General features: G+C 39.7%; 1 protein-coding gene and 1 long non-coding RNA gene across 13 annotated transcripts in view; one reads left to right on the forward strand and one right to left on the reverse strand.

The window, feature by feature from the left end:
• LOC147009584 (autotaxin-like) overlaps positions 1-22,756 on the forward strand; it is a 190,112-nt gene that overhangs the window by 148,611 nt on the left and 18,745 nt on the right. For all 11 annotated transcript variants that reach the window (XM_085862221.1, XM_085862224.1, XM_085862222.1 and 8 more), the window contains 6 exons: positions 8,909-9,017; positions 9,349-9,471; positions 9,653-9,684; positions 15,710-15,831; positions 17,105-17,177; positions 17,843-17,930. In XM_085862221.1, the coding sequence (XP_085718347.1) occupies positions 8,909-9,017; positions 9,349-9,471; positions 9,653-9,684; positions 15,710-15,831; positions 17,105-17,177; positions 17,843-17,930 (547 nt within the window). The remainder of the gene's footprint in view (positions 1-8,908; positions 9,018-9,348; positions 9,472-9,652; positions 9,685-15,709; positions 15,832-17,104; positions 17,178-17,842; positions 17,931-22,756) is intronic.
• Positions 4,188-5,515, reverse strand: LOC147009585 (uncharacterized). Of its 2 annotated transcripts, XR_015052897.1 has the most exons (4): positions 5,280-5,515; positions 5,027-5,185; positions 4,632-4,689; positions 4,188-4,342 (listed from the first exon to the last, which is right to left on the reverse strand). It is a non-coding gene; the product is annotated as an uncharacterized LOC147009585 (long non-coding RNA). The 2 variants fall into 2 exon arrangements; XR_015052896.1 differs by having other exon boundaries at positions 5,027-5,515.

The following is a 22,756-nucleotide window of genomic DNA, read 5'->3' on the forward strand; positions in this document are numbered from 1 at the left end:
TTTATGATTCAGTCATGAACTTGAACGGCACCTCCGCCAGGCTGAACAGTTCACGTTTTGTATCCCACTGATGTGCTGGATCTGGATTGGGACCTGAACCAAAATCGAATCGGCTTGTTCTTGTCACCTACCCAATTCATCCACCGAGTTAAGTTATAACTTGCCCACAACTTTTTGAGATATCGTGCTATATATCGTTTGTGGCTCCTACTCTCAATGGTTTAAGAATTGCCTCAAAATTAAAAAAAATTCTCGCATCTGGATCTGGATTCTGATCTTCCCCCAAATCGAATCAACTTGTCCTTGTCACACACGCAACTTGTCCACCAAGTTTCGGCCGAATCCGTCCATAACTTTTTGAGATATCCTGCTCACAGACAAACAAACAGAAAGACAAGCCGGTAGGCGGCGATGGGTCGCCGAGCATGGAAACTATAAGATAGAGAGCAAAATGGATGTCATATATCGGATAGGGAATCACCTTAATATTATGCATATCAAATCTCATCCAGTTCCATCTACTGATAACTACTCGGTATCCATGTGAATGAAAAGTACCGAAAATGCGGTTTGAAATCGGAAATCCCCAAAGTTTGAGGGGGTGCTGTGGGTGAACAAAGATCTAAATCGAAAATCCGGCTCGATGGTTTGTGCCAGATGATTCCAGATGATTAGTGTGAATTTTCATGACCATCCCACCATAACCCTCGGAGGAGTAGCATTTGACGCGAAGGCACCTCCAGGGTATAATTGGTCATTTAAAATTAACCTCGAAGACCTGGAACAATTAAATCAGTCTCGTAAGGAAGAATATTATCCACTTGGTATCGAGAATGAGTTTTGTGGGGCCACGATTAGTAAACAACAAATAAAAGAATTTAATAAGGGTAAATATAATAATGGTTTTGCCCTTGTTTATCTCATGAAAACAGAAAAAAACAGGATTATATATAATAAGTAAGGAAATACAAAATGATTTAACTATGGGAAGATGGGGAGGTGTTTCGTGCCATAATATTATTCTAACATATATTTCTAATACATAAATGACAGCAAGAAGGCTTCAAGAAAATTATCATTTCTGTGTCCAAGCATACCTTCAAGAAAAGGGTATTCGGTATTTTAATAAATATGTTCTACAACATAAGAATGAGGTATTTTCAATAAAAGATTGGCATTATGCTGATGTTGATAAACCGACAACTTTAGATTTAATTAGAATGTTAAATAATGAAAAAATTATAAAGTTAAGAAAAGGTAAGGCTCTTTTAGAAATTCAAAATAAATTTTATTGGTTTCCTGTTGTAAAAAAATTATTTTGGATACAGGAATAACAAGAAATCCTGATGAATATATGTATAATATTCTATGGGGTGTAAGCGATTCAAGGATAGTAGGGGATGAGGAAGGAGTTGAAGAAGAGAGGGAAGAGGAGGAAAAGGAGGAGAGGGAGAAGAAAGAGGAGGAAAAGAGAAGAGAGAGAAGGAGGAGAGGGAGAAGAGAGAGAGGGAGGAAAGAGAGAAGAGAGAGAGGGAGGAGAGGGAGAAGAAAGAGAAGGAGAGGGAGGAGAGGGAGAAGAAAGAGAAGGAGGAAAAAGAGAAGAGAGAGAAGGAGGAGAGGGAGGAAAGAGCGAGACAAAATAAATATCAAAATATGGAAACCAGTGAGATTAAAAAAAGATTAGGGGTATTACAGAAAATAACTCAACCCACCGAGGAGGAAAACAAAGAATTGACAAGTCTATTTGCAATACTTTCGACAAGACTATTGACATCGACAAGATATGGATTTTAATTCAAGTTTTTCATTTTTTTTTCTTAAATAAATGGGGGAGAGAGTGAAGGCATTTCTAAGGATTCTTTATGTTTTAAAAATTAAGATTCAAATGTGCATGTTGGAAACTAAAAAGGTTTTTGCACTCTGCAGGAATTTTTCTCATAAATAAATGAGTTATTGTCTCAAATGTAAAAAGAAAACTAATACTAAAAATATTTCATATATTAAAAGTAAAAATAACAGGGTTATACAAAAAGGTATATGTTCGGTGTGTGGTTCAAAAAAATCAATTTATCTCCCAACACAAACTCGGAGGAGATATACAAAAGTTTTTATCAGGAAGTAAATTTACAACTACTGGAATACCAGGGGAATTACATCTTCCAGGGTATTCTTTCTGTGGTCCAGGCACAAACTTGGATAAAAGATTAGATGAGGCAGACAATCCTAAATCCTGGAGTAAGCCTATCAATAGAGTTGATGAAGTGTGCATGAGACACGATATTGATTATGGGAATACCACAACTTTGGAAGAAAAGCATGAAGCCGATAGAGAAATGTTGTATAATTTGTCTCTGATACAAAATCCAACCTTGAGAGAAAAAGTTGATCGGTTCATTGTGAAGAAGATGATCAGTGCTAAATTGAAACTTGGACTTGGAAATTCAAAAAACTTATAGGCTCTAATGATGCCATTAAGACTGAAGAGCAATTAGCTGATGAATTACATAAACCAATATTCACAAAGTTTCAGAGAAGGAAAGTTTATTCCAAGGAAGTTGATTATATCTGGTCTGCTGATTTGATTGAACTCAATAATGATAAGGGGTACAAGTATGCTTTAACCGTTATTGATTTGAGGAGTAGATATGCGTGGGTTGTCCCTTTAAAAAACAAAACAGGTAATATGTTAGCTTTTCAACAGATATTTAATAAAAGTAAGAGAAAACCTAAAAAATTGTGGACTGATGAGGGTAGAGAGTTTTATAACAAGACATTTATGAATTTTCTAAAAAATAACAGTATTACATTATACAGTACCTTTAATGAAGGGAAGGCAGTTGTTGTTGAACGTTTTAATCGTACCTTAAAAGAGAGACTATATAAAAAATTCACACAACTCGGTTCACAACAATGGTCATCTTTTATTCAGGATATTGTGGATAAGTATGATGACACGATTCACACGGCAACAAATATGAAACCATCAGAAACATTTACAAAATTAAAATATGAAAAAGAGATTAATGTCAGAAAACCTAAGTTCAAAGTTGGTGATATCGTAAGAATATATAGGTGGAAATTTCATTTTGAAAAAGGTTATATGAAAAGATGGACCAACGAGCTTTTTAAAATTGTTGATGTAATAGATACGGTTCCTTGGACTTATAAGATATATGATTTGGAAGGGAAGAGATTTTAGGTTCATTTTATTCACAGGAATTACAAAGACAAAGATGAATTGAAATTTTTGACTCCGCCCCTTTTTGACTCCACCCACACAAGCCCCGCCCACACAAGCCCCGCCCACACAAACCCCACACAAACCCCACCACACACCCCCCACAAGCTCCAATAAATTGAAATTTTTGACTCCGCCCCTTTTTGACTCCGCCCACACACGCCCCTCCCACCGAAGCCTCGCCCACACAAACCCCACACAAACCCCACACAAGCTCCACACAAGCTCCACACAAAAACTCCACACAAGCTCCACACACACAAACCCCACACAAGCTCCACCCATATTCATCATATTCACATAATTAGTGATTAGTTAATTAGTTCCCCACACACACAACATGTTTAGTTAATTAAAAAATTATCCACCCATCCACACAAGCTCCACTCATCCACCCATCCCCCATCTCTCCACCCATCCATTTATCCACACAAACCTCATCCACATAAGCCTCATCCACATTCACCCCTCCCACACAAGCTCCACCCACATAAACCCCTGCCCATATAAACCCTGCCCACATAAACCCCTCCCACATAAGCCCTGCCTACACAAGCTCCACACAAAAACTCTACACACATAAACCCTGTCCACATAAACCCCTCCCACACAAGCTCCACCCACATAAACCCTGCCCACACAAGCCCCACCCACACAAGCCCCACCCACACAACACGCCGCCCACACAAGCCCCTCCCACACACACCCCACCCACACAAGCCCCCACCGAAGTCCCGCCCACACAAGCCCCGCCCACACAAGCCCCACCCCCTCATCCCCCCCCCCTGTGCGCCCCCACCTTTGACCCACCACCTCCCTCATCCCACCCCCACCCTTCCCCACACACACATGGGGAGGGGAGGGATGGGATGAGGGGTGATGGGTCATTGGGGAGCGCACCTACCCCCCCCCCCTCCCCCTCCCCCTCCCCCCTCTCGTTCATGTCTTGATTCTTTTCTTGTAATTCAGAATTAAGTAATTGTAAACAAAACAAATATAATTTATTAATATTGAAAATATTAAATATTCATTTGCGAGAATGTATAATCTTTCCCAGCAATCTTCTTCAGATGTCTTGTGATTTCGAAACTCAGACACCATATTCTGTTTTGAAACAAAAAGTGGATAATAATTAGGTTTTATAAAGATAATTACATGGTAATATGAGTAAGCCTCGTTGACCACTGAATTAACACACCAGGAGCCTGTCATCCTTTCAAGGTCAATAAAATGAATTCCAGTGTACTGACAAAACCACGTCCAAACTAATGATGCAACCAACATAAGGCGACATTCTAAAGAGAGAGTGATATTAATAATAATTCAGAAATATTTACCTCCAGAAAATCATGTGTTGTACGAGTGATATTAATAATAATTCAGAAATATTTACCTCCAGAAAATCATGTGTTGTACAAGATTGCTTCAACAGCTGATGTTGTGCGATAGTGCTGAAAAAAAAATAATAAGTCAAGGGTATAGATGAAGAGACAGACAGAGAGAGATACAAACAGACAGGGAAAGCAACACACACACACACACACACACACGCACACACACACACACACACACACACACATACACACACACACACACATACACACACACACACACACACACACACACACACACACACACACACACATAGACACACACGTGCCTCACCATTGGTTTAATTCATTCGAGATCAGAGACCAGTCATTATAAATCATTGACCTCTTCAATAAGAGCAGAGAGAGGTAGGTAGAAAGACAGACAGAGAGAGACACACACACACACGTGTCTCACCATTGGTTTAATTCCTTCGAGATGAGAGGATGTGATAAGACTTCATGCCACTCATTGAAAATGTCTTTCAATTCTCTTCTAAAATCATTGATCTCTTCAATAAGAGTATTAATTTCATGAACCACGTCGTGATATGTAAACTCAATTTCTTCCAATGCCCTGTCAGGGAAAAAATATATATATCAGAATTATCATGATTTAATTAATAATCATTTGCTTCATCGTTCAAAGAGAAAACCATACACAAACTTACCAACTCTGTAGTGGGCTGTTGTCTTCATCGGAAGAAAGATCGTCCATGCCTCAGTTGTAAAAATGAAAATCCCGTCTGGCAGAAACTTTGTCTGGCGAATCACTTATAAAGCAACGATGAGGAGATTGCTTAATCATTGGGTGTGGGCACAGGAAATGACAAGCTTCTCTTAATGATCTCATCTGGCCACCGCCCGAGTTGCAAATCATTTTTGTACATAAACCACGCCATAAAAAAAGTTTTGATTCAAATTTTTCAGTTCGTGTTCTGAGATAAAATATAAACACGAGACCTTGTCTCACAGAATAGTTCCTATTTTTTCACAGCATGACAGTCCAAAACCACTTCCTCATTCACACAGCACGGCTGTGTCAAAAAACACTTCCTCATTTTCACGGCATGAACTGAAAACATTTGAAACAAAACTTTTTTTATGGCGTGGTTTATGTACAAAAATGATTTGCAACTCGGGCGGTGGCCAGATGAGATCATTAAGAGAAGTTTATCATTTCGTAATGGCACAAAAGGGGTATCTTAAAAAATATAAAGATTCAAATGTTTTGTTTTTCAATATTTTAGATGGGGATTATTGTGCAAAGAAAATTAAACTATTGAAGGAATTTGAGAATGAACAAATGTTTATAGGTTCAATGAGTGAGCTAAACAATATGCATTGGTTATTTGATAAAGAGTGCCCCGAGGCTTAGACGTTTCAGATATTTCTTTAGAATCACCTTTAACAAATCTTTATCTTGTTGTATGGGTTATTTGATAAAGAGTGTCCTGGGGCTTAGACGTTTCAGATATTTCTTTAGAATCACCTTTAACAAATCTTTATCTTGTTGTATGGGTTATTTGATAAAGAGTGCCCCGGGGCTTAGGCGTTTCAGATATTTCTTTAGAATCACCTTTAACAAATCTTTATCTTGTTGTATGGGCTATTTGAATAGAGAGCCCCTAGGTTAAAAGGGGAAATAAAAAAATGACCGTTTTTACAGCCATTTTTCCCTGCTGTGCAGGGATTTGGCTTTTTCTTGAGGCAATGTTTTATGGCCGGATGCCCTTTCTGACGCCAACCCTGGTCGCCTCTTACGACACACAGGGATATGGTACACCTATTCTAACCGGGGCATACACCGGGACCAGTACACTGGCACTCATTTCGCCGACCTCGGAAGGATGGCAGGCTGAGTCAACCCCTGGTGTTAATTCAGCAGCCAACGGGGCTTGAACTCAGGACCCTGGGATCCCAAGCCGCCACCCTAACCACTAAGCCAACACCAGGCTCCAGGTTAAAAGGGGAGACAAATAAATATACCTTGGGCTAAAAAGGGGATTTATTTTTTTAGGGGAAAAAAAAGAAAAATTTCATGGCTGAAAATCCCCCATTCATTTACATGGGGAAAAGTGAGCCAGAACCAGTATTCTTACCCTACTATGGAGCATTCATATTATTACTACAACCTTGCAGATCCGTCGTTTTCACAAGATGAAAGGTGAGATCCTTGTTTTATATTGAATTTTATATATTCATTATTTGTTCTTTTATACAGAATTAAATCACTATACAACCAATAATTATTGTATCTATTTTTTCTAACATGTCCCCAATAAAAACATTGTTGATAACTGATCTGGAACAGGAGGCCTTTGCATATCACGAGGAATGGCAAAAAATAAATTGATGAATAATGCTGTATTTGGAAAGACTATGGAAAATGTTAGGAATAGACAAAACATAAGACTTGCTACATCTTGGAAACAGGCTTCAAAGTTAATTAAATAGACCAAGTTTTGAATGAGCGGAGGTGTTTACAGAGAACTTTTGTGCTATTCATTTGAAAAAAGAGAGTATTGAAATGGATAAACTTATTTATCTAGGAACATCAATTCTTGACTTGTCAAAGTCGTTAATGTATGACTATTACTATAATAATTTAAAATTAAAGTATAAGGATAATGTGTCATTCTTATATATGAATACAAATAGTTTTATATTAGAAATTAAGACAAGTGATGAATATGAGGATATGATTGATAATATTGATATGTATGATACAAGTAATTATAAGTCTGATAGGATGTTGTTTTCATTAAAGAATAAAGAGGTTATTGGTAAGTTTATGGATGAATTGGGTGGAAAGGTCATGAGTGAATTTGTGGGTTTGAGATCAAAATCTTATGCTTTTACGTATATTGATAATAATAACATTGAAAGGTGTGATAAGAAGTTAAAGAGAATAAAGAAAAATATAATCAAGGAAACAATAAACTTTAAACATTTTTACAACTGTTTAACCTTAAAGAAGGAAGAGTACAGAAAAATGAATACAATAAGAAGTTATGAACATCAATTATATACAGAAGAGATAAATAAGAAAGCATTAGGAGCTTTTGATGATAAAAGATATATTTTAGAGAATGGAATCAATAGTCTCCCTTATGGTTATAAGTATAAGTGTTAAAATATTGGGTTGAGAATCTTAACAGGTTACCGCCGTCTTTTTACGGATTTATAAATGATAGAACCAAGCAATAACCAAACCAAAGAGTGGAGATGTAATCACCCTTGGTATTTAAATGGGAAACATAAAGAATGTGAGAAATATCAAATAAGTCTTATTGAAGAAATAACCGGGGTAAAAGTAGATAAAACAAATAAGCGGATAAATTTAATTACAAATAAGTTGGAGGATGTAAAGGAAAAAATAAATATCCTTGAATGGACTGAAAACTTTGATGGTTATCAATTGAACAATGGAAAAACAATTTACTACAATCTCAAGATGATATGTGGATCAGGAGGTTCTCAAATCAGAGCATTGAGAGAAGTTTATCATTTCATTTCTGCTCAACAAATACACTTAAACCAAGAACCAAGTTCCAAGTTATTCTTTGTGAATATACTCGATGGAAATGAATGTTATAAGAAAATTAAGTTATTCCCTGAAGTAGAACATGGACAAATATTCGTTGGTTCGCTCTTTGAGTGGAATGAAAATATGAAAGGGAAGAAGTGCTTTAATCAGTAAGTCTCAATCTTTCATAGTCTCAATTTTACATTTGCCTGTATGGGAGAGGGAGGAAATGAGTCTCCTATTTTGAGCTTTTGGGGCTTGGGTCAGAAAGTTGTCCCCTTTTTCCCCATTCATTTGAATAGGCGTCCCAGAAACCCCATTTATCATCTACTGAGGTGGCTTTGGATGCCATAGAAAGAGAGTTTGGAGAGCAATGTGGGGTGCCAGACTGTATGAAATTCTCAAGATTTGTCCAGAGAGATAGACCTGATATGTTGTCTGAGATTGAGGGACTCCATCAATTGTTGGTAGCGCAGAAGCAGCATGCCCAGGGTCGAGTGACCTGGTCAGAAAGAAAACTGATGTACTGCCTGAGATCAGGTCATTGTAGAAGAGGAAGGATTTGATTTCACCTTTGATGATTGATACCATAATCATTTCCTTGTAGTTGTAATTTGGAAGTAACTTAATAGGCCTGCAGTTAAGGGGATGTTTTTGTGCCCTTATGCAGTGGTGTTGGCTCACTTCTTGAAGTCAACCAACATCACTTAAAATCCCTGTTGAACGCTTATGTAACTTGGGTGTTTGCTCACCACTTCCTGCTTTCTTCAGATTGATCGATCCCTTAAAGCAATCGACACTGTTGTTGGACAGTTGATGGATGGACTCAAGCAGCGGCTCCTCCACAAATGTGTGGACATCATGATCATCTCTGACCACGGTATCTTTTGGCTCCTGTATGTTTATCTCTGCATTTTCCTGTGGTGTTCCATTTAATTCATTATTTTCATTTGTAATTTCTGCTTTTCATTGCCACATACATCATCTCCTTGTTCACTAATCTTGACCAACATTTTAAACTCTCATATCGATTTTTACATCCCATGAATGCATTCGCAGGAACATCTTATTTTCTTTATGGACGCGTTACTTTATGTTTGAGCTGATTCTTCCTTCAAACCTAATCCCCTTTTTGAGAATAAGCCTTCTTACAATAAATAGTATAATCTCACTTGTCCAAGCTGGCTGCACATTTTCTCAATGGTTTTCAGGCATGGCGGCTGTGGCAAGAGAAAGGGTGGAATTGCTTGACCCATTGCTAATGGGTGTTGAAAACCTTCACCTTTACGCAGGGACCTCAGGCCGCATTCGACCACAACCACCTGATTCTTCCTGTGAGATCCATTTCCTGAAGGGAAAGAGATGTATTTATATTTCGTCATGAGAAAGATGATACAGCCTCTCTCGCCTCCCTATCAGCCCAAAAGCATGAAAATTGTTCTTATTCTTGGCATTGGAAGTTTTGTGTTCTGATGTCTTTGATAATTGTTACTTTTTTTCCCCCTCCTTCTCCAGTTGATCCACAGTCCATCATCACAAACCTTACGGTCAGTACAGTCATTGTTTATTTGGGTCTTAAGGCCCTGTCACACCTTGACGTTTTAGCCAACGTATGCCGATTTTTGATTTTTTTTTCTAAAACGCTGGCACACGTTGAATACGTTATGGGTAAGTTTTGATAACATTGAAAGCACGCTGGCATACGTCGTAGTACGTTGCCATACGTCGTTGTACGCTGGCTTTAAACGTTGTACTTTTCGGTTGTCCTCAAATTTTTTCATGCTTGAAATTTCACGACGTATGCCGGCGTATGACTCACACGTTCCGCTATGCTGGCCACAAGTTGTATGCACGGTCTGCGATCATTGACAGACGTCAACACATGCTACTTGTAAGTTAATCATAAGTTGAGACACGCCGAGGTAATGTTTAGCATACCCGAAACTTATTTCTAACCTATGATTAACCTGTTGTTGGCACGTTACGCGATCGTTGCCACACGTCGACAGACGTTACTTTTAAGTTACTCATAGGCTGAAAGACGTCGGTATAATGGATCGTCCTTGCGTCAGCGTCCACGGCCACGGCCAGGACACTTATTTGCAGCATTCTTCAAACTTTTCTTCGGCATGACGAGGATGTTCACACTTCGATGTCTAGCTTGGCTATGATTCCAATTGTCCATCGGCAGCGTCTATTTAAAATAGTCGAGTTTGAGCGTTTTAACACGTTCAGAAGAAACGCTTCAAATTTCCAAACCCCAGCGTCAAAAAAAAACAAAAAAAAAAAACAAAGGCGAGTGACAGCAATTTAAATCGTTCATTGTAAACAATGAGAATAGCTGAGTGGTACCGTTTAAAAGTCGTTGAGTGTAAAAAAAATCCAATTGTTGAGCACAAGCGTCTACTTTCAATGGTGGAGATGCAGCCATTTAAATCGTTGAGTGGCAGCCTATGAACCTACCCGTGGACACGCGGACGCAAGGACGATCCATCATAACCCACACCCTCCCCCTCACACCCACCTACTACTGCCAACATGAACAAACTACTACTAATACTAATACTAATACTAATACTAATACTAATACTGATACTGATACTGTTACTGCTGACATGGACATCGACTCAAAAAGGACTCGAAAACACTGTTGGGTTCCCCTTTTATGAGCACCATTTTTATATACCAATTCCCAAAACCGCTGGGAACACGTCTTTATATGGCAGTTGCAAGCTAGAAACACATTCATTTTTTTTTTTTTGTCGACCGGAAGACGTCATTGGAATACGTCTACATACGTCGATGTGTGTTGGGACTACGTAAAGAATTGGTTCAAAGCACGTCAAACATAATTTAGAAATAAGTTTCGCGTAAAAAGACATTACCGCGACGTGTTTCGACTTATGAGTAGCTTATAAGTAGCCTTTGTGGATGTGTGTAAGCGTCCACATATCGTGTGTAAAACTTATCCCCATCGCATGCGGAACGTGTGTCATACGCCGAGTACGTCGTAAAATTTTGAACATGTTCAAAATTTCTTGACGTACTCTACTTACTACGACTTATGATAGCGTATTTAGCGTTCTACTCGCGCATACCAAACTTACCCATACCGTATTCGACATGCCCCCAACGTTTTAGACACACTTTTTGTTACGTCGGCATACGCTGGCAAGATCGCCAAGGTGTGACCGCGATTTTGACCCTTCCATTTCTACGGCAGTTATGATTTGAATCGTTGTGCATCAGCCTTTTAATAGGCTACGTCACGACATCGTCGGCGATGCGTGCAACGCGCTATGCCGAAGTTAGACTATCGCTGGGCATCGGTTGTGTAGGCCGACAACAGGTTCAGCATTCGTTGGTATAAGTTATCTATAACACAACGAAACGTTCTGTGTAGTTACCAATGCGTTATACATAAGACCAAGTCGCTATGAATACGTCCGAATCTTTAAAAAAAAACATCAAAAGTTCAACGTAAGCCAGCGTTTTACATAAATTTTAACACGTTGCCATCACTGGCTAAAACGTCAAGGTGTGACCGGGCCTTTAGCAATATATATGTGAGAGCAGCATTGGACGAGTGACTGAGACCAGAAGTAAGAAATGCAGATTCTAGTCCATAGCAACCAGGAAGTTGTTCCAGAACAAGAGGGAAATTACGAATTACCGAGTAATAGGAATTCCAATCAGCTGCCAAATAATGTTTTTAGAAAATGCTTCAAAAACATTCTATGGAGGTTGAATTGAGGCTCATAAAAGAGGAATATAACAGAAGGTAAATGGTCAACAGGCCACACAGCAAAACTCTTTCAAAATGAATAAACATTCACTCATGCAAGCTTAAAGAGAAGTGTGACGTACACAATCCCAATTAAGCCTTTCTAACCCAACCGTTTACTTCCTGATTTCAATGCTTTCTCTCTCTCTTTCTGTCTCTCTATTTCTGTCTCTGTCTCTGTCTCTCTCTCTCTCACTCCCTCTCTGGTATCAACCCCACCTGGTATTAATTCAAAGGCAAAGTGGGGTTGGAACTCAGGATCCTAGGATCCCAAGCCAACCACCCTCACCATTAAGCCAACAACAGGCATGACTGATTAAATGACTGACTGATATTAAAGATCTGTGCCTTCCGGGTGACTTAGAAAGCTGAAATTTTGTGTGCCAATGAACATCAAAGCCAGTACACCGGGGGAAAATAAAATCACAGAATCATCAAACAGCATACATAAATGAAAATATAAATAAATGAAAAAGAAAAAGAAAAAATATGCATGTGAGTGACCCAAGACAATGGGGAAGCACAGTAAATTTGTGTGCCAACAGACATCGAAGCCTATATACACCAGGAAAAATCACGGAACTGTCAGAAAGCATCCGTAAATGAAAATAAATAAATGAAAATAAGTAAATGAAAAATCCAATGCAGGTGAGATACCCGAGACAATGGGGAAACACGGTTCATATGCTTACACAATGCGTAAGCACACCCCACAAGTATAATAATGTGTTTATTTTGTTGGTATGTTTGTCGGTCTTTCCAACGATTTTCTCTTTAACTACTCCACCAGGAACAATAAAACCCATCTCCTATCATATATATATATATATATATATATATATATATATATATATATATATATATATATATATATATATATATATATTTGTAATTTCTGTTTGTCTGTCTGTCTGTCAGTCCATCGATAGAATTGGTCCCACTGGTCGTAACCCCGTCATATTTCATCCCGTTGGATGTCTCTTGGCAAATTGAGATGCAAGAAAACATTTTCAAACCTACAATGTTGGAGGTTCAGGGTGGGGGGGGGGGGGAAGACCCCAATTCTCTCCATGTAAAAAAAAACCTACAGGGTAGGGGGTTCAGGGTGGGGGGAAGACCCCAATTCTCTCCATGTAAAAAAAACCTACTGGGTATGCGGTATAGGATGGGCGGAAGACCCCATTTCTCTTTGTAAATGTGCATCACATAGCGCTACTCGGTCTTCGGCAGTATTACAAGTCATCTTCTTCGCTATATCGCCAAGCTGACAATTCTGGCACCCAACAACCAGACTCGAAAGATTGTCTATCCAGAGGCGCTGCGCCAGTTATTATTGTGTAGTATTGCCTTATTACCTCTGCCTCCAAAGGTGAAGGAGGTTATGTTTTCACCCATCTCTGTCTGTTTGTTACTTGCAAAATGGAAGATTTTTCAAGTATATGGGTTAGTCGATGTTGTTATTCTGTCTGTCTGTCTGTTTATCGCCTACAGGTCACAATATTAAACCGATCTTCACGAAACTTCACCACATAGTAGAGTTTTGCATAAACAAGAAGCCTATTGTTTTTGAGGTCAACATAGGTCTAATTTCTAAAATTGTCCATTTTCATCCGATTTACTTGAAATTTGAAGAGGAGTTGTGTATTTGGTCATTGAATTCAACCACCAATTATTTTTGAAGTCAAATTTGTTTTATGGATTTTGCAAGTATCATGCTCTGCATGACGTCTTATTCTGTCTGTCCGTTTGTCTGTCTGTTTATTGCCTGCAAGTCACAATTTTAAACCGACCTTCACAAAACTTCAACACACGTTAGAGTTTGTCATAAGGAAGAAGCTTATTGTTTTTGAGGTCAAAAGGTCAACATAGGCCAAAGGTCAACAACTTAGGTGGGATTTCTAAAATCCTCAATTTTCATCCGATTGACTTGAAATTTGAAGAGGATTTGCATATCAGGTCACCGAATTCAACCACCAATTATTTTTGAGGTCAACATCGACCACAAGGACCATTTTGAATTTTGAATACCATTTGAATGAAAAGTACCGAAAATGCGGTTTGAAATCGGAAATCCCCAAAGTTCGAGGGGGTGCTGTGGGTGAACAAAGATCTAAATTGAAAATCCGGCTCGATTGTTTGTGCACAATGTATTCCAGACGATTAGTGTGAATTTTCATGACCATCCAACCATCACCCTCGGAGGAGTAGCATTTGGTGTGAAGGCACCTCCAGCTCTCGCATATTATCGATTTTTGCACTACTTGACCTTTGACCCCTGACCTAAGCGAAATCGGTCAATATGTCCTGAGGCAAAGTTGTAGTACTCATTGAGTACCATGAACCTGCAAAGTTTCATTCGTATCGATGCACTCACCTGGTCGCTAGGGGGCCTTCAATTTTCGCCAATTTTCGCGCATACCCTAATTGTCGGGGGTGCTGCGGGTAAAGTATTCCATATATCACAAAAACCGGAATATATTTGACAGAGCATCACCTGTAGATCATTCGTGCGAAATTTCATAACCCTGCATGGGATAATGGCTTTCGGAATTGATTTCACGTGAACGGTACCGATTTTGAAGGTTTTTCGGTTTTTGCTAGGGAACCAAAGCGTCCCTAGAAACCATCACAATTTTCAAAGCACTAGGTCATAAGATGTACCTACCACCCGAGTTTGGTCAAAATCCACCCACGTTTACTACCAATTATGCTGATGACAAATGAACAAACATCCAAACAAACACAGAATTACTGACAATAAGGGTCACCTATTTCGGCAACCCAACAACTATTTCGGCAACCCAATATAAATATAATGTATATTTTATAATATAGATGACCATTTTTTTTGAGAAATGACAATTATATTCAAGTGCAAATACATATAAATAAATAAAAATTAAAAAAACAATTGCCAGGCATATTTAAATAGAAATATACCTCTTCCAGAAGCAGTCAAAGGTGGTAGTACATCTTCTTCTACCTCCTTCAATGAAGTGGACATATTTATAGATCGGAGGCAATCTTAATAACCCAGCCACATCAAGGGCACGTTCACCAGCATCAATTCGACGAATAACATCGAATTTCACTTCCAAGGAAACACTTTTACAATGCCTCTTGGCCAATCTACAGTGCTGTGCATTCCTTTATGTGTGAAGCAATGTACGGTAGTTCTTTCGGGGATTTAGCAATCTCCCGATTTGGTACTTTAATGATGTATTCTGGCATCTTTATCAGTCTTGTATGCCAGAAAGAAATCGCCTGAGAATAAAAGTTATGGCTTTTAAAAAGACATAAGTTTGAGACTGTGAGTTGAGACGATGAATATGAAGAAGTGGTGTTTATAACGTGACGACGTATTTGCGAAACGACATAAAAAGAGGCAACGTAAACCGGGGTATTACTGCATAGCACAGCCAGGAGGACAGAGTTCTGCAGTTGTGAAAACTGATGATTAAAGTGAGTTTTCCAACCTCAGTACATTGATAATCTCCAGCCTGTGCCTGATTCACGCTGTAAGATGTCCTCTAGGGTTTGCAGAATAGCACATGATGATGACGTAGGCGTCTCTCAGACTCTTGTGAGTACTGTATCTCATTTGTGTAACTTTTGAAATGTCCCCATATGTATTAATATTCATTCTCATGTCTTTTGTAGATAATTTTTTCCAGGACTTTACTGCAAAGCATGCTGCAGCATTTGCTGTTACGGTTAATACAGTTTTATGTTGCTTTGGACTCTTTTCTTATGTTGTTGGTTCTGCTTGCTGCTGTGTTGTATAACAGTGTCAGAGTCAGCATTTCAAGCCTTACTTGAAGCATCACCTTCCGAAGCGTCTACACTATGCATTTAACCAGCGTATCGAGGACATCCACCTGCTTGTGGAGGAAGGCTGGATGGTGTACACGTAAGACATTTCAGGGAGTACCATTTTATTTTTTTCACGATGCTTGTCAAAATAATATAGAAGCCTGTCTCTAGGTCACATGTATACTGTATCTTATAAATATTTTCACGTGTTTGTGCGTTTATACGTTACTAGTAGGGTTACCTGGCATTTCCTGGAATATTTATTGTGGGGGCATAAAACACTTCCCTACACCCCCTGAGGAATGGGGTCAGGGGGTCATTCAATATTACCTTTCACATAGCTCCAAAGGCTTTGGTGCTATAGAGAGATTTTAAAATGTCCCTTCACGGTCACCTGTCCAACTCACAATCCTGTGAGATTTGCGGAAACCCTGTGGAATTGCAACTGTCAATTGTGACCATGACCATGAGACCCAAAACCAAGAGATCGCGAAGTGAACTTCACACGTAGAGAAATGTACTGTACCCAACAAGGTGGTCACAAAGTCCCGTTACCCCCACACCCCGACCCATCCCCTTCCCCCCATCCCCACTCCATCATCATCTACTCTGGTATGTTTCATATATTTATGTGTGTATATGTTTCATAGAAAGGAACTTTATTTTTCAACATTTTCGAATTTTTTTTTTTTTGCCTGAAACATTCCATCGCACTCACTGATGAACCTCTGAAAGTTTGACAAAGATCCGTTCAGCCATCGCAAAGAAAAATAGCAACACAGACAGACAGACAGACAGACAGACAGACAGACAGACAGACACAGACAAACGGCTCTCTTATAGTATAGATTCTTTCACAGCCGAACTCTGGCATACCTAGCAGCCACAGATTTTGGGTGAGAGTTCTTCAGAATCTGGACAAGGTTTGAAGCTACTGCACATTGGCCTTGATGTCCGTTTGAGGCCACCAAAGGCCGTTAAGAAGTGTGTATTGGGATGCAGGGTCAAGCAGTGCTGCCACCTGCCCACAGGCAAAAGGTAACCACCATGAGGCCAATAACTCCACAGCTTTTCAATGTCCAACACATCCCAAAACCACTGTTGGGAAAAGCTCACCCATCCGAGCAGTGCCTGGTACCCCATAATCCCCTCCCCCAAATCTTGGCAGCACCGGCTATCCCCTATAGTCTCTCCATAAAGAGATGACCTGAGGTCCTTTGTTTGTTTATTTTTTTTGTACAAAGTAGAACTGCACAAGTCGATCACCAAGGTTAGACAGATTAGAGGACTTGTAATGGGTTTCAGAATGTACATTTCAAATTCTGGGGCGCAGGTTATGACTTTTAGGTGCTGATGTTTGATGTTCTCAGGAATGATGAGGAAATTCCACTTCAGTTTCCTGGTGGAGACCACGGCTATGATAACAGCCTGGAGAGCATGCAGGTACACCTCATTGTGCTCCATGTGTCCTGCACCCCTTGTTGCCACTGCACTAATGGCAATTTTCAACTGCAGTAGGTCTGCATAATATTATGAATACATAAATTGGGGGGGGGGGGGTGGAAGTAAAGTTATTGTTAGGTTTGATGCCAGCCTTCTTCATGACAGTGGAAGGGAAGATCAAGTGAGATCCGATGATGGAAGGACACATAGAAATGCAGGATTTTATCCATAATAGATTGACTGACATGTTACATGACCAACGAGGGGAGAGGTGGAGTAGGGGGCGGGGGGGGGGGTGACACGACTGGTTGTGAGACAGTTCCACAACCAGGCAAAAACAGGAACAAAGCCTCGAGTTGAGCTGTTGATCTGGATTCCTGCAGACATACAACTAATGGTTTGGACAATGGGCTCACTTGTTCGACCCCAACTGTGACTGTAGTAGGTTATCAAGTTGGCATTCTAATAATCCCAAATCTCACACCGATTCACAGCTTATAATCCCAAATCTCACACCGATTCACAGCTTAAACCCCGTAGACAATGGAGAGGCGTGCTTATTCACTTCATAATGCTTATTCACTTATTTCACTCATTAATTATTGGCCAGTGTCATGAAATTCTAATCAACTTGAATATCTCACGATGTCTTTCCCTTACCCCAGGCTGTGTTTATTGGACATGGGCCGAGTTTCAAGTCCAAAACTCAGGTGCAGCCCTTTGAGAGCATAGAGTTGTACAACCTCATGTGCGGTACGCTGTGGTAATATCATGCACTGTACCAAATCATACTGTACTTTACACTGTATTGATTCATACTGCACAATGTACCAAATGATACCACACACTGTACAAAATTACACTGTATTTTACACTGTATTGAATAATACTGTACAATGTACCAAATCATACTGTACTTTACACTGTATTGAATCATACTGCACACTGTACCAAATCAGACTGTACTTTGCACTGTATTGAATCATACTGTACAATTTACCAAATCACACTGTACTTTACACTGTATTGAATCATACTGCACAATGCACCAAATCATACTGTACTTTACACTGTATTGATTCATACTGCACAATGTACCAAATGATACCACACACTGTACAAAATTACACTGTATTTTACACTGTATTGAATCATACTGCACAATGCACCAAATCATACTGTACTTTACACTGTATTGAATCATACTGCACAATGTACCAAATGATACCACACACTGTACCAAATCATACTTCACACTGTAGCAAATCATACTGCACACTGTACCAAATCATACTGCACACTGTACCAAATCATACCACACACTGTAGCAAATCATACTGCACACTGTACCAAATCATACTGTACTTTAAACTATTGAATCATACTGCACAATATACCAAATGATATCACACACTGTACCAAATCATACTGCACACTGTACCAAATCATACTGTACTTTACACTGTATTGAATCATACTGCACAATGTACCAAATGATACCACAAAGTGTAGCAAATCATACTGCACACTGTACCAAATCATATTACACACTACACCAAATCATACTGCACACTGTACCAAATCATACTGCACACTATACCAAATCATATTACACACTATACCAAATCATACTGCACACTGTACCAAATCATATTACACACTACACCAAATCATACTGCACACTGTACCAAATCATATTACACACTACACCAAATCATACTGCACACTGTACCAAATCATATTACACACTATACCAAATCATACTGCACACTGTACTAAAGAATACTGCACACTATACCAAATCATACTGCAGTCGTTCACCTCACAGTTCACACCAATTGTTGGTTTGCCAACTTCAATAAGTCTCGAGTCTCACACCAATTCACATCAAATGTAAATCAATTATGATCATCCATTATCTCAAAGGATGTGTTCTCACTGAACATCCACAAAATATTATCCTTTGAGATATTCTTCGGTAAAATGCTCAACATGTCTTGTGAAAAAACAATTTTGTGAGATGTGATTTGCAATGTCACTTCGTTGTGGCATCGCATTAAGGGCAGTCTGATATCGTAGTATGCAAGCAAGAATTTATGGTAAATTGAGAAGTGGAAGAGTGGAAGGATTGAAGATGAGGAGGAATAGGAAAAGGAGGTTGGAAGGATGGAGCAATAAAGGGATGGGGATAGCCAAGATAGTATTGAGGGGCAGAGTGTGTCGGGGGGGGGGGGGGGGGGGTTGCTTTTAAAATTATCCAAAGTTTGTGCATGCACTTCCTTATAACATTATATATCCAAAAATGACAATCTTAGTACTTCTCCTCACTCACCCCGTAGGCCTCAACCATGTCCCTATCAACCCTCCCCGAAGCCCTACCTCTTTCTGATGTCTTTTCCTCTTCCTACATCTCCCTGCTCTCCTTTCTATTTTCATGCCCCCTCCCCACCTTCTTCTCCATGCCCCTCCCCATCCTCTTCTCCATGCTCTTCTTAAATTCTGCCATGAGGCAATACCCAATGTTTTCCTATTACTATTATTATTATTATTATTATTATTATTATTATTATTATTATTATCCCCCATACATATTAAGTGCCAACACATTGGCACTTACACTATGATAATCCAAAATGACAATATGTTGCTACTTGATATCAATGACCAGGAATAGCTGATTTAGTTACTAGAGGTAATGTCCCAATGACCCACACTTTCCCTTATGGCTTTTTTCAGAGTGATCTGACTCGTGGTGTTTTCAAATAAACCAATATATAATAAATGATAATATTCTGCAGTGCACATTGTCTTTATCCATTTCATAAAGAGGCCTTTTCTTGCACTGACCTATTCTTATGAAGTGCCGAATGATACATTACGCGGTACTCTGGGGAACCAGGAAATAGCAATGTCTAAAGCTTACGGAGATGATGAACATGAGGAGAAGGAGGTCTTAGGTCTTTTTGAATAACTAAAATGTTGTCTGCCTTGCAATTTTTTGACAATTTCCTCTGCTACGTGGTTCTCACAATGAGTCACTGGCACCAGAAATAACATATCAACTTCATGAGAAAATATAAAATGTAAAAAACAGATTCAGTGGTGTAATGGTTTGAGTGTCTGCTTTGAATCTGGGATGTTGGCGGTTTGAACCCCAGCTGAGTCGTATCAAAGAGTCCTGGTTTAGGACGATGTCCAGTGGAGATCGGGAGAGTGCTCGTCACACTCCACATGTTTCGATTTACCTGCCGATCGCATCACGTACCTTCTGGTTGAATGGTTTGCATTGGAGGGAACAATTGTCTGGGTGGTGAACAGACAGTTGTTCTTTACGGATTATGTGGTTTAACTGTGTGAGACATAATCCACCACAACAGTCAGGAGATGTGTCTGATGTTTAAATGATGAATGTGGTCATCATTGGTTAGATATTTATCGGTACGCTGTTATGATGAGGGCAAATAAGCCTGAAATATGGATAGGCAGTTCTGTTTGATGTTTAACTGATATTGGCCATGTAATTTTTGTCTGTTCGACGGAATCGCCTGGTTGAGGTTTCTGGATTTGAGGTGATGCTTTGGTGTAGGACTATATCCAATTGAGATCGGGGGAGTGCTCGTCATGCTCCACATGTTTTGATATATATGTATATATATATATATATATATATATATATATATATATATATATATATATATATATATATATGTCTTCTTCTTCTTCTTTCGGCTCCCTTCTTCTTCTTCTTCTTTTCTTCTCCCTTTAGGGGTCGCCACAGCGGATCATCCACATGATCTGCATAGTGATTTGGCACATGTTTTACGTCGGATGCCCTTCCTGACGCAACCCTGGTTTTCTCTTACGACACAGGGATATAGTACACCTAATTTAACCGGGGTATACACCGGCCCAGTATACTGGTACTCCTTTCGCTGACCTCGGAAGGATGACAGGCTGAGTCAACCCCCTGGTGTATTAATTCAGTGGCCCAACGTGGCTTGAACTCAGGACCTTCTGGATCCCAAGCCGCTGCCCGAACCACTGCGCCAACATCAGGTGTATATATATATATATATATATATATATATATATATATATATATATATATATATATATATATATTGTTACGGTTGTCAGGGTAGGTTGAGGAATTTCATTGGAAAGATAGGATTGTATAGAGTTGCTTGGTCCGTGGACGTGTAGGAGATATCTCGATGTAAATTAAGGAGAGAAACTGTGAGCTTAAGTGTTACTTGTCACCACACGGAGGGTGGTGCTGTGTTAATTAGGTAGGGTGTAAGACTAATTTGTCCCAGTATGTGATTATCCCCTGTGACCTTTTCCTACGTTTTGTATTTACAAGCCAGCCATAACAAGAATTACGTTTATATATCAATAACAACAACAAAAACTGAACTACTGAGCAGACAGGAACCCCGCCTTCTTGCTTCGTGCCAACAAGCCATGTGCCGAGGCTTATTATTGATCGGTGGACGTTAGGAGGTTCGGCCGTGACATGAGTGAGGAGATGGCGGTTGGAAGAGAAGGGCATTACGGTTGCTTCGACTCGACAGGACGAAGAAGGCTGCACGATTCTCATGTTCATGCTGTAGCTGTATGAATTTACAGTGTGCTGAGCAAGACGTTAGCCATTGACTGTTGAGCTGAGCCGTGAAGTGTGTATGTTTCTGAGAAGGGAAGGAGAGCATGCCTCGTTGGGTGATCACGGGGTCTCAGAAATCGTCTCATCATGTGGGCCATCATTGTGAACAGACCATGGGCAAGAGAGAAATGGTCAGCATATTAGCTCTTGAGAATAAGCTACACCGCGTGGTTCGTGAGCCCTGACGTCGAGTACCGTCTCTGCATTGCCTCCTATGCGTTTCCCACCATGAGAGATGAAGCGGTTCGATCGTCCAGTCCAAAAAGATCACTTCTGGACCCGAAGCTAAGTGCCGGGAGAAAGGGAAGATGTTTTTTTTTTTCATTATTTTCCCCTTCTCCATTTTTGTGTCTGAGTGCGGAGGCACCTCAAATAGGAAATTAGATTTAGTTTTCCTCACTTTCTGTTAATATTATTACTTGTATTATTACCATTATAAATATTTTATTTTCATTTTTTAAATCCCAGATTTATTTAAGTTGCTTGTATCTGTTGTGGGTTCAAGTATAAAACCCTTTTGCTACCTTCCAGGTGAATGCTTCTGGTACCCTCTAACCGTCAACCATCCCGCGCGCTATAATCCCCGAGGATCATGTATTCGCCTCCAAGGAAAACCGCTCGGCGATCCAGCCTGGTTTGGTGTTAACCGCCCGTCCATGACAATTGGGTCTGGGGAATTAACGTAACCGCCAGGGCTGCGACATTATATAGTACCATCGTAAATCATATAGAAGGACGGCACAGAAATAAATGGCCGCCCCATTGGATATGTGCAAAATTTTACACCGAAAAGCTGCTATAGAGTGAAGTCATAGGCCATTCCCTTTATTCTCGAGCATTTGCACAACTACCAAGACTGCTAAACGTGCCAGAATACATCACTAAAGGACAAAATCGGGAGATCGCCAAACCGCCA

Source organism: Eptatretus burgeri, chromosome 17 (assembly GCF_056783735.1).
Source record: "Eptatretus burgeri isolate ZD-2024b chromosome 17, Ebu_testis_v1, whole genome shotgun sequence".
NCBI lineage: Eukaryota > Metazoa > Chordata > Myxini > Myxiniformes > Myxinidae > Eptatretus > Eptatretus burgeri.